Source organism: Dryobates pubescens, chromosome 26 (assembly GCF_014839835.1).
Source record: "Dryobates pubescens isolate bDryPub1 chromosome 26, bDryPub1.pri, whole genome shotgun sequence".
NCBI lineage: Eukaryota > Metazoa > Chordata > Aves > Piciformes > Picidae > Dryobates > Dryobates pubescens.
The window spans coordinates 7,597,854-7,610,625 of NC_071637.1; the positions used below are offsets into that span (position 1 = coordinate 7,597,854).

General features: G+C 49.1%; 1 protein-coding gene across 1 annotated transcript; it reads left to right on the forward strand.

Moving 5' to 3' along the window:
* Positions 1 to 8,058: 8,058 nt before the first annotated feature.
* CEBPB (CCAAT enhancer binding protein beta) lies at positions 8,059 to 9,405 on the forward strand. Its single transcript, XM_054173694.1, has one exon. It carries the CDS (start codon positions 8,317 to 8,319, stop codon positions 9,304 to 9,306), a length of 990 nt encoding a protein of 329 aa, XP_054029669.1. The 5' UTR covers positions 8,059 to 8,316; the 3' UTR covers positions 9,307 to 9,405.
* The last annotated feature ends 3,367 nt before the right edge of the window (positions 9,406 to 12,772 follow it).

Genomic DNA, 12,772 nt, shown 5'->3' on the forward strand with positions numbered 1-12,772 from the left:
GAATAAAATGCTTCTCTCTGCCACAACAGCTAGGGCAAAGTGACAGTGAAGCAAGCACAGGCCAGTGTCATCTGGGCACCACAGCTGTACCCACCCTAACAGCTCTGGACCACCACATCACCCATCCAGTGGGTCAATGCTGACCCTGCTCCTGAAGGATATTACAAAGGGGCTGCCTGTTGGGTCTCCTCCAGAGCTGGAAGAGAAACACTAGTTGCATCAAATCACCTGGGAACTGTCCAAAACTTGACCACATTGATGGTCAAGGACTGCTCTGTGTGGTCACCTCATGACATTGCCACATTGCTGAACCTGGCTGAACCTCTGCTAGGTGCCTCTCAGGGCCTGCCTGTCCTGCTGCTTGGGGATTACAAGCTAATTAACAAGGAACTGGAATCACATGCTCAAATTAGCAGTTCCTACAGAAAGAATGGCTCAGAAATTCCACAAGTCCTGATCAAGAGTTATGTGTGTATATACCTCTATATATCAAAAGTTCTGGAAACTATAAATGATGGTTTGGTGCTGACACAGGAAAAGGTATTCACCTGAAGGATTTTTCTCTTTTTCATTAATTAGGTAATAGGCCAATTAAAAGACATTATCTTGGGGTGCCTCAGTTTGTAGGACTAGGCAGTGTTTAGGCTGAGGGATGGGAATGTTCTGTCAATGTTTCCATCACACTTTTGTGAGGTTAGGCTGCTCTGATACTAACAGTTTTGCTAAGGTTCTCTTAGGGTCACAGTGAGATCGATAACGTCAATACAGAGGGGATGTAAATGTGAGTGAATTAATGTCAATTCAGTGGGGTATGGCACCCTTAGATGTTTTGTTATCTCTGACTATACATCCCAATTATGAGTGTGTAAATTACAGGAAAGCTATAAATGGGTTTAATTAATGTACAGTTTTGGGGAGTGTTTCCATCTGTTCCTAACCTCGTTTTGCCAAGGCAAAAGGACTGTGAGTATGAAGACAAGGCAGCACACCGCTGGCAACGTGTGGCTTTGGAGGGGTTATCAAATTATCTTGGGAAACATTTTTTATTTTTGCCCTGGTATTGGCTGCAATAAAGCTGCATCTTTCTGTATTAATGCCCATGTGGCTGCCTAAAGACAGGCCTTGCAAACGGGAACAGGTGCTTTGAAGCCCTCTCTAATCTCACCTTCATGGGACAAGGCAGAAGGTTGGTCCTTTCCTAGAGACAAACCAGCACTTAGGCCACATCTGAAGAATGTTATGGTTTTTATCGTTGTCTGGGAGGGAAGGAAGAAGCAGTGAGTTAGTTCATCAACTCTGGTGAAACTTCAAGAGCTAGTACAGCCACAGTGCCACCATGTTTCAAGAAAGGGGAGTCACATGGGTTTTACACTGTGCGAGGGCAATGCCTTTTAGAGACACCACCACCACAAAAATGATGTACCAGGCATCCTGCTGGTGAGCTGGTACAGGTATGAGAACAGCTAGGAGAAGGCTGCTGAGACTCTGTCTGTATTAAGAGGGTAATTCTGCAGGAAATCTTGATGCTGTTTGGAGAAGACAAGGACCACACCAGAATCACATCAGGTCGCATCACTCTAAGGAGGTCTTTTAAAGAGCTGAATCCCTGGCAGCAGACAACCAAGCGGCTGCCGTGCTGTTTTGCGTTTGGCACCGGGTCGCCGGTGAACGGTTCCCGCTTGTCCTCAGGCGCCCCGGGCATGAGCCGCCTGCCCGGCTCTGACACCGGGAGACCGAGAGAACGGGTGCGTGTCACGGGAAGAGGACAGGCTGCTCTGTCCCCCTCTGAGCAGTCCGTGCAGATATGGCCCCACAGGACACGTCCCAGAGGCGTGAGGCCGGCTCACGGCTCCTCCGAGGAAAGAAGTTCTAACGGAGCGGCCCAGACCGGGGGTTGTCGCTCCAGTCCCGTCGGTGCCGCTAGGTGGCGCCCGAAGCCAGATGACGGCAAGGCTGCCTGGACCGGAGCGGCGGGGCTGTGCCCGGGGAGGTTGTACCCGGGGCTGTGCCTGGGGTTGTGCCGGGAGTTGTGCCCTGGGCTAGGCTCGGGGAGGCCGTGCCCGGGGAGGCTGTGCCCGAGGAGGCTGTGCTTGGCACTGTGTCCGGGGCTGTGCCCAGCGACGAGCAGAGCGGCGGGGCCAAGTAGCGAGGTGTTCGAGATCCTGAGGAGCGCGACCCGTGTGAAGCCCTGTCCCCTTCCGACAGTCCGACTCGGAGCCACCTCTGGAACGGGACACAGGGCTGCAGCATTCACGGGAAAACTTTCCATGGTTCCAGCCGCACAGCCCGTTTGCCTGTGAGTTATTAGGAACATCACCCGAGCAACCCGAGGTTTTGTATATTCCTCATAAAACCCATCACCTGGTCCTTCGCTGCTGTCAGCGGCTGCATTTTCAGCCGGGCCACCCTTCACACCTTAAATGATGACAATGATTTCGGTCGAGACAGCCCTGGCTACTGTTCCACTCTGCGAACTCACAGCAGTCAGATCACCTTCTTCCTTACACCTCTGTGCTCGGAGCTGACCACTACCACGCCCGGCTCCTAGCACACAGCAGCCTTCAAGCTCATCTCTTTCCCCTGGTCCCCTCATTTGAGCAATTCTGTCTCTTCCTGAGCCACAAGGCACTTAGGGAACAGAAACTGGCTGCAGCTTCCTCGCTGGACTCTCTCACATGGGAAATCGTCAGTGGGTGGGAGAGCTGGAACAGCCACTCCTACGGCTCCCGTCCGCAGCCAGAAATGCAAAGATAGGGAGATGACAGGGACCATGAAGCAAAGTATGTGGAGTACAGACCACTGTGGCTATCCCCACCTGGTACCTGGTCCATCCAAGGCCAGCTGCCACATGACACAGACCAGCCCAGGGGCCATTCTTAGATGCCAGTATTCAAAATCAACAAGTCCTAACTGCTTCCCTGGCAGCCCCACTTTCTCCATGGAGCTCAACATCAGATGAGAGCAGATGAAAAAAAAGAAAGAAAAAAAAAAGAAAGAAAGGAAGAAAGAAAAGGTCTGGGGCACAGACCTTTAATCCTTTTAATGAAGAAAAAATTTCACTTAAGCTCACTTTCCTGTCACCCTAAGACTGCCCTCAGTTTATGTTGCTCTTGGCAATGCACACCATGGAGTTTCAGCTACCTGGCCTACAGACTCAGGACCTCTGAATAGTGCTCCTCTTTTAGATGTTTCCTAAATGAATTACTAAGTTCTGTTACTGGGAACTTCTGACACTTGGCATCCTTGGTATCCTGGAAGGACAGGATTCCTGTTCCCTTGACAGACCTTTCAAAAACTTTGATATGTTAGAAAAAAAACCCACATTAATACATGATCTGTAACCAAATCTTCCAAGTAGGAGGCTACAATCACCTAGGAAATGTCAGGAAACTAAGAAGAATTTCTGGAAAGAGATCTGCTCTACCATTTTGGTCTAAGAACAGGGAAACAAGCTACTCAAAAAATACAAATCACTTCTTCCTGTCCCTGCTCAGAAACACAGCCCACATCTTGCCAGCCAAATGGCTTCAACATGGACTTTTTCTACAATGCAAGACTGGAGACCGCAGCTTTTGCTTTGTCAGTGCTCCCTTCTGTGCATGTTTGTGTGCTCTCTGGCTCTCCTTCCTTTTCATTCCTTCACAGGGCCACAGAATGGGTGCTCTGACCTCCCATTTGCTCTGGAAATTTTTCAGTCTGCTAGGGGAAGGTATTTTGCTCATGCTGTCCCACCTGCTGGAGGCAGTGGTGTCAATCCCCAGGTATCATCTCTGCAACACTTGGTAGGGCAAAGAGCAACATGTAGATAAAAGTGGAGATTGAGCAACCCAGCACTGCAAAGGCCAAGCATGCTAGGTCAGAGGTGAGCAGAAAATCAGCATAAGACCAACAAATACCCGAGCATCACCATGTCACATGGGAACAAGGGGTGAGAGAGCACTTAGAGAGGGGGAGGACTCTTGTCTGTAACAAAAGAACCAAAGGAGGCCAGGAGACATGGCCTGACACTGTCTGGGGAGCTCCCTGCCACTGGAGACTACAAGGCAGAGTATTGCAGCTGCGGGTTCAGAAGCAAGGAAAGCATGTGGCAATCATCTTTTATGTTAAAATAAGGCAAAGCCTTGAGCCTGGTCTAAGCTGGGGAGGAAAGAAAGACAGCCAACCTCTCTCCAAGCTGAGACATTGTCCCTGACTGACATTTCACAAGTGCTGTGTTTTATGGCAGAGAACAGCAAGTGGAAGGCAATAGATTGAATTCTGGACTCTGCCGGGTACAACCTAGGATTGTTGTTGGCATAAGGTGTGCAGCTGTATAAAGAGGGACCTGGGGCTAGGAAGAAGAAAAGACAGAGCATACAGTGTGCTCAGAAATAAATTTCAATTTTATTTCTCTGTTTCGCAGCCTTTATTGCAACACCACTCTGCTTAAGGCAGTCTTGCAGGCAAGGTCCCCTCCTACCCCCCAGAGAACTTCCCGCACCACCTCTCTACTCTCTCCCAGCCTGCCTGCTTGCATGGATACTGATCTGTTCTGGAACCCCCCACATCCCCCTCTTCAGCTCCAACATACTGCCTGCATTGCATCTTTCACTGATGCAATTATCAACTTCTGGCATTAACCTCTTTTCCTCCTGCCCTTCCATGCTGTTCTGGACTGCAAGTCTATGGGTGCGAAGCTGTATTCACACAGGGTGTAGTGTGATGCAGCTCTGATCTTACTGATCTGATAAGAGCTAAGGGAAATAATACATGAGACAAGTCTGCAGCAAGAAGCACCAGAAATTACAGAACAGCGTTTTCTAGAGTCTGCCTCCTCAGTCCACGGACTTTCTTATAAACACCTCAGGGCTGGAGCCATCACCATTAAACCAATAGCATCTCCCCGAAGCTGGTGTTCTTCCAGGGACAGCTGCTGTAGACTTGGAGCACATGAACTGGAGAGCTTGCAAGAAATTCTGGAAAAGAAGACAATTTCCAGGAAGAAAATGCCTTTAACAATGCTTTATTGTAGGTCTGAGTTTGGAGCTGAAAAGTTGTGGCTTCTACTGTACAAAAGGGAAACTGGAGAGGAGAATTTAAGTCCTGACAGAAATGAGAATGAGATTCTTCCACTTTTCACTGTTCTGCTATCCTTCTGTTACCCTCCCAGTATCTATATTGCTTCACATATGAATGTAGAGAACTCTGGATTCTGTTGCATCAGATTTATTTTCCTTTTCTGCTCAGAAATGTTGATGTTCTTTCTAAGTAATTTGTGAGTTATGCTGCCTCCTTCCTTAGCTGACTAGTTCTGAAAAAATAAAAGGCAAAAAGCAATGAAATCACTGGAAAGAAGATGCTTTTCACAGAAGTGCTGCTTTGCTGCTGAAAATTGTTCTGTGAGAGACATGCTGCCGAAGGGCTGCTGCCCTCAGGTTTTTCATGGTGAAGCCACTGCCTGGATCCCTGCAGCAGTAATACCTGCATCTCTTTTTCTATCTAAAGCATCTCTCTGAGGATGTGTTCCAGGATGATTATTACCAGCCTCTGCACATCTGGCCAGGCTAAGCCATTGCATTCACAGGGACAGACTTTCATGTGCCCAGACCTCCATGTGCCCAGACCTCCACCCAACCCTTTGTGGTGCGACTCTCGCTCTGCACCTGTTCCCATTTAAAAAAACACACCAAAACCCAACAAACATTTCTGGCCATGCATTTGTTATGACAAGTGCAGAAGCAATTTAAACCAAACCAGAGTTAGCTCAAAACCTGCTTGCCGAATGCTAGGGTTTTGGATAAGTGGTTAGTCCCGCCAACAAGTTTCCCATGAGAAGCTGAGAATGGACGTTGGCTCTGTGAGAGTGGATGCTGGGGTTTGAGGTGAGCTGGAGGAAGTTTAAAGAGATCCAGGTAAAGCAGGGAGGTGAGGGGGAGAAGGGAAGGAGGGGACAAGCTGGGCATCCAACCTCAATTACCACCCTAGCTGACGTGTGATCTTGGTGACTGCAGGATTACTCAGCACTGACCTGGAAAGGAGGTGTGGGCCACACCATCTCTGATACAATCTGTTTCACATGACAGTTGCAAAGACGTTTTATTTTGCTAAGGAAGATCAGCCTGGACAGGAGCAAAACTTTCTGCTGCACAGCAGTGGAGAATAGGGCAGATATTTGAAGAAGGCAAGTGTAGATCTCCAATAACACCCTGAAAAACTGCCCAGGAAATTTGCCAAGAGGCTTCAGCCCTCAGATTTAGCCAACAGCTGTAGCAAGCTGGAGACCTGTCAGGGTAATGCCAAGAAAGACCAACCATGGTTTTCAGCAAGTCACCAGGGCAGGAGACCTTCTGTTTGCAGGTCCCTGAGACAGTTTGGAGGTAGGAAGCACATGAGACTGTTTTAAGAGTTCGTTTGCAAGGGCCAGTTGGGGCAGCCACTGGATGTAACTGCCAGATCAGAATGCAGGATAAAGACACAGCATGAAGGAGTAAACAGCCAGAAGAACAAGCCCTGGCTCACTGCAACTTGCCAGCATTTGCACCCAATGGTGATGTTTGTATTTATGAAGGTATGGGCTCCAACTACAACCTCCAGCCCCAGCTCTCTGGCCAGGCCCAGCTCCAATTTAATCTCTGGTGCATTCACCAAAGATTAACTTAGTAGATAAAGATGGAACTAGAAGTATTTGCAGCCTGAAAACCTGTTAGGGTACTTTTGTTATGGAAAGAAAAAGTCCTTTTGAAAAGTAAAAAGAAAAAGCAAATTAAAGGAAAAAAAAATATATATATAATCAAGAAAAAGTCCAATGATCCACTGACTGATTCTTGAATTCTTCCTCTTTTCAAAGTTTTGAGGTTTGAGCATGATGAACAGTTGACTGTTTGAATGGTATAATGCAATACCTGTTCCTCTGGCTTAACGTTACAATATTTCCCACACCGCAGGATTGCTTCACATTATTCTAAGAGGCAGTGTCATTTTCCCTGCAGTGCTAGGTCTTCTTTACTGAGGCGAAGGACACTCCTACTTCCTTTAATTATATGTTTTGTTTTAAATTAATGTCCTTTATTCTGGGGATGAATCACCAGCTTGTAGACAGGTAAATGTGGGAGTAAGAGAGTGAAAATATAAGTTTGATTCCCAAGGTGGGTGTCTTTAATTAAAACGGACATCAAGATTCAGTCTTCCTTCCCAAACTTACACCGCAATTCTAAAAACATTTGGATTCCACGTTTCTACCCACCTCTCTCACTTTCCTTCTGAGTTGTGTCATGCACTGTCTGCTCTGGTTTCAGCGCTCAGGCTCCCTATCGCTGTGTACCCTGACAGTTGCACCACAGCATGTAAAGTCAATACATCAAGACAAACTCTAAGGCCATCATCCTTTCACGCAGAGATGGGGAGGGGAGCTCTGGGTTTGCTTCACTTAGGCCGCGGGAAGGAAGCCTGGAGCATGCCGTGCCCTGCTCCAGCTCCTCTCTGGTCGCCTCTGGGTAGGTCCGTGGGGTCAGTTCACCCCGCCGGTGGGATTCACTTGTGCACGGGCTGGAGAATAACGGGATCTGCCTTCTGTTTGCAGCTTTCTACTGCCTTGCCAAAAGCACTTGGAAAAATCCTTTCTGCCCCAATTTCCTCCCGGGTAAAAAGGGGTCAGGCGGGGTCTGCGCCCACCTCTGCAGGGCACTGCCGGAGCCCAGCACCGAGCCCCGCTCTCTGGTGCGAAAGGCGGAGCGGAGGCAGCCCCGCTGTCCCGACACACGCGTGTCTGTGCTCTGGAGCCACACGGTGCTCGCTGGCGTCTCCCCACCCACGGCCACGCTGGTGCTCCCCACACCGGCGGGGTCCCGCAGCCCGCTCCCCTGCTTTCGCCCGCTCCTCCCTAGCAGAGCCCCGTTTTTATTGCGGGCGGCCCGGCGGGGCACCGCACCGGCACACCCGCCGCGGGTGCCTCCTCCGGGGCCGGCGCTTACCGAGCGTGCGGCGTGGCAGGCGGCCAGGCGCTGACGCGCCTGTTGCTATGGGATCCACCGCCCCTATAAATAACTGAGGAAAGGAACTTTCCTAAGTCAGAGACTTTAGGACACGGGACCCAGAACCAGATGGTCCGGAGGAGACGCGCCAGCCCCCGCCGCAGCACCCGGAGCGGTGAAGCCCCGCCGCGCCGCCGGACCTGATCCAGCCCCGCTGGGCAGCGCAGCCGGGGCCGTGTCCAGCGCCAGAGACTGAGGCAGGGTCTGGACACCCCCCACCCCCCCATCCCGACGGCGGCAGCTCGATCCTCTGCCGGGGGGGGCCCCCCTGCGTCGTTTTCTCCTCCCCGCATCCCCCTTTGCTTTCATGCAACGCCTGGTGGCCTGGGACGCAGCATGCCTCCCCATCCAGCCGCCCGCCTTTAAATCCATGGAAGTGGCTAATTTCTATTACGAGGCGGACTGTCTGGCTGCTCTCAACAAGCTGCACCCGCGGGCGGCCGGGGGCCGCTCCATGACCGAGCTCACCGTAGGGGACCACGAGCGAGCCATCGACTTCAGCCCCTACCTGGACCCCTTAGCAGCATCCCAGCCGCCGGCGCAGCCGCCGCCTCCGGCAGCAGCAGCAGGGGGCAACTTTGAGCCTCCCTGCAGCAGCGGCGGCGGCCAAGATTTCCTTTCCGATCTCTTCGCCGAGGACTATAAAGGCAGCGGCGGCAGCAAGAAGCCCGACTACACCTACATCAGCCTCGCCCGGCACAGCCACCCCTGCGCCAGCCAGAGCCACAAACCGGGGGGGCTGCCGGGCTGCTTCCCGCCCCAGATCGTGGAAACCAAAGTGGAGCCGGTCTTCGAGACCCTGGACTCTTGCAAAGGGCCCCGTAAGGAAGAAGGAGGCGCCGGGCCGGGACCGGGGGGCATGTCCTCGCCCTACGGCAGCACCGTGCGCTCCTACCTGGGTTACCAGTCGGTGCCGAGCGGCAGCAGTGGGAACCTTTCCACCTCGTCCTCTTCCAGCCCCCCCGGAACCCCTAACCCCTCCGAATCCTCCAAGTCAGCGGCCGGCAGCGGGGGCTACTCCGCCCCCGCGGCGGGCAAGAACAAGCCCAAGAAGTGCGTGGACAAGCACAGCGACGAATACAAGCTCCGCCGGGAGAGGAACAACATCGCGGTGCGCAAGAGCCGCGACAAAGCCAAAATGCGCAACCTGGAGACGCAGCACAAAGTCTTGGAACTGACGGCCGAGAACGAGCGGCTGCAGAAGAAGGTGGAGCAGCTCTCCCGGGAGCTCAGCACCCTCAGGAACTTGTTCAAACAGCTGCCCGAGCCCCTGCTAACCTCCTCGCCTCGCTGCTGACCCCCGGCCGGGCCGCGGGGCGAGCGGAGCCGCCGGCTCGTTGCCCTGCTCAGCGCTCCCGGGCCGGGGCGAGGGGGAGCCCGGGGGCGGGTGGGTTGGTTGGTTGGTTGGTTTGCTTTTAAATTTTTTTTGTTGTTGGTTGGTTTTTTGTTTGTTTATTTTGTTTTGGTTTTTTTTTTGGTCTTTATTTACATGTTGGCGGAGGGTCCCGCCGCCGCGCGGGGGCCGCACCGGGGGCCGTTGGTGGGGGCCCAGCGGCCCCGGCCCCCCGTCACGGGCGGGCTCTGCGGGCTGCTGGGCGCTGGGGTTATTTAAAAGAGCGAGAGGAGAGCAAGGGCAAAGTGATGCAATCCTTTAAGCATGGCTGGGAATGCTGTGTACATGATGCAATCTCGTGTAACTGTCAGTCATGAATTGAGTAATCTGTTAAAGATGTTCCTACAGGTTTTTTTTATTATAAAGAATAATCTATTTCTATAAGAAAATACATATGTATATTTTGGGATCTATGCATTCTTGCTACATTTGAAGCATTAATGAACAATTTTAATAAACTTTATGACTAGGTTACAAAAAACTAGCTTGTTTTGTTTTGAAGGCACATTGAAAGTTAGATCAAATGCAGGGCTGAAGTTCTTGCTGTATCTCGTCCAGTTCTGTGATCAGGGATCAGGATTTTTGTTAGTCTTTCGGCTTGCTCTGTGTCTCAGAGAAAGGAAAAAACAAAAACATAAGCAAAAACCCCATGAGAAACCCAGCAAAGAGCAGAGCTGGAACCTTTAGCCAGCTCTTGTTGCCTCATTTTATTTCCTCTAATCACTTGCTTTAGCTGCCGCTTGGGTGTTGTTTGGGGAGGAGGTGTTTGTGTTGGGGTTTATTTTTGCACTTCTTGCTGTTCTGAACGTGTAGAGTGAGATGTGCTGTCCAAACCATGACCAATCTCTGTCAAAGTAATGCCAAGTCTGAAGTGGGAGGAAGAAAAAGTAAGGGAGGAAACTTGAAATGAGCTTTTGTTTGTGTTTTCTTTACAGAGTTGCTATTCTCTAAGTTATGATTCAGCATTTTTTATGTTTGCAGTTTACAGGAATAAACATGAGAAAGTAGCATTTCTGTTGGATGTCGGTAATTTCGGTCATTGCTCAGGAAGTTCTCATGAAACCAGCCAGGTGAGAGGCACACAAACAAGTCTCTTCCCTTTTCTCTTGAGACAGTCTTCTAAAATCTGTAGGTAGAGTTTCTCTGATGAGAGGTGGTTGTTCCTGTGTGCGTGTGTTTGCTGGGGGCAAGTAACAGAGAAGTAATGGGGGGTTGGCAGAGGAGGTTTGTATCAAGCCATAACTTTGTTTCACAGATAACTAGGGCTCTGCCAGCCTTGCCGGGGCTCCCAGCCTTTGTTATTCCCCCAGCTGTATGCTGTTGGGTTGAGGTCTGTAGAAGTTAACAGGCTCAAGCTGGTTATGTGGAAGAAGTTGGGCAAATAATCAGGTCTTACTCAGCATTTTCCATTTTCCTGTTAGGCCAAATTTAAGCATTAAGTTTTTAGATTCAGATTCCCAGTTCCTCAGAAAAGAAACTCCTTGATCATATGCGCTCAGTTTGACAGCTGAAGGAAGAAGGAGTTTTCAGTATAGACGTAGTGGACTTGAATTTGTTACTGTACATTCTAATACAAACAGGTTGCAGAAGGGAAAATCGTCTGTTTGATGCTTATTTCTAGTGTTGCTTTAAGGAAAGCATGTTTCCTCCTGAGAGAGCTGTTGTACCTTTTCTCTTCTTTCTTTTTTTTTTTCTTTTTTGACACTTAAGATCACAGCCTCCTGCAGGTGAGTGTTTCAGAGCTCTTCCTGAAATGCATTACACATTCCCTGCTCCCGCAGCCCTCCGTAGCTCCTGTTGGGAGCTGTAGGAAGCAGTGGAGTGTTAGTCCTGATGCAGATTTGGGTTTTGATTTGTACAATGCAGTTAAGTTGCTTTTACAAGACCCTAAGAATAGATTTTCTTGGGTGAGCTAGCTCCTGCACCAGCATGACTCAAGTTCTTGCAGGCAAGATAGACGTTAGATCTTGTCTTGACTGTCCCTCGTGACGATGATTACTCCAGCCTCCTGTGGCTGTTTATTCTACTATTCTTCTAGTTACGAAACTTATCCACATCGTTAGATCCTATTTTCTTGTTGTGCTGTAGGCCATGTAATGTTACCCAAACTTGGAAGCAATGCTCCCAGTCAGAATTGAGTGCTGCTAAGGGTGGAATTGCTGGAGGACTGAAGGTGTCCTCAGAGGCATTTCTTTCTTTCTTTCTTTTTCTTTCTAAATGACAAAGCTTCCAACAAAAGTTCAGTTTGTGGGGGCTAGAAGGCAGGGTGGATTGCAAGATAAGATGTACTAAAGGTATTTATATTTGTTTAAATAATAGTTTAGTTTTGGAGATAGAGCTGTATCAGGCATGAGTGAGCTAATCCCCATCCTTAAACTTTGCCTGCTGTAGCTTGGGAGATCCAGGGCAGTGTGGCTGCAATTTAAAGAATGCTTAAATTATTGCTGTATTCCATTGTATCTCCTAATTAGGATTACAGATTTCTTCTCATGAGGAAACTTGCGTGGCAATGTGATTTTGCCCAAAACATGCAGTTACAGACAGGAAAACTGGACATAAATGCACCCATTTTACACTCGGCTCAGAAGGGATTTGTGAAAGAGTCAAAAAGAGAATTCCTGAATCCTACATTCCTAACCTTGTGTTACTCACAGAATTTATATTTTAGGAGCTTTGTAGTGCTAGTAAGTGTATGGAGGTCTTGAAACACCCTGCTTTATAAATCACATGGAAAAGCCCCTGTAATTAAAACATCTCCTAGGTAAAAATAGTTTGGAAATGAATCTGAGAAAACTCCAAGCACTGAAACAGAAGAAAGATTCCAAATACCTTTTCTAATCACAGAGGGGAGATTGGAAAATCCCTGTCCAAACAGTGGCTCAGCTCCAAATATTGATATAGTTTCCCATTACAAATAAGATTATGTTAACTGAAAGCAGTACTTGGTACATTTCAGTTGTCTTCTGCCAGAGTCTCTTGAGCTTCTTTTCCTGGTGCGACTCAGTGCAGCGTGTGGTGAGACTTTGCAGTCTGAATGCAGAGAAACCATCAAAGAAGTTAAGGCACTTACTCCAGCAGTGTTTTAAATGTTATGGAAGTTTGTAAACAGCACTTTTAGGGGGCTTTTATTTGTTCTTTTCAAATAATTTATTGCACTGACTTATTTATACAGGTCTTTCTCCTTATCCCTAAAATAACACATATTCTTCCTGTGTAGAACTAAGGCTGTGAGTTAAATCCCTAGAGCTGACAACTCCTTTTCAAAGCCCCTAGCACTGTTTTACTATTTGCTAGGTGTCTGAAATCAGGTTTGCTTAGTTCTGCAAAAGGAACTGTGGGTATCATTTTAAAACAAAGTAATTAAAAATAC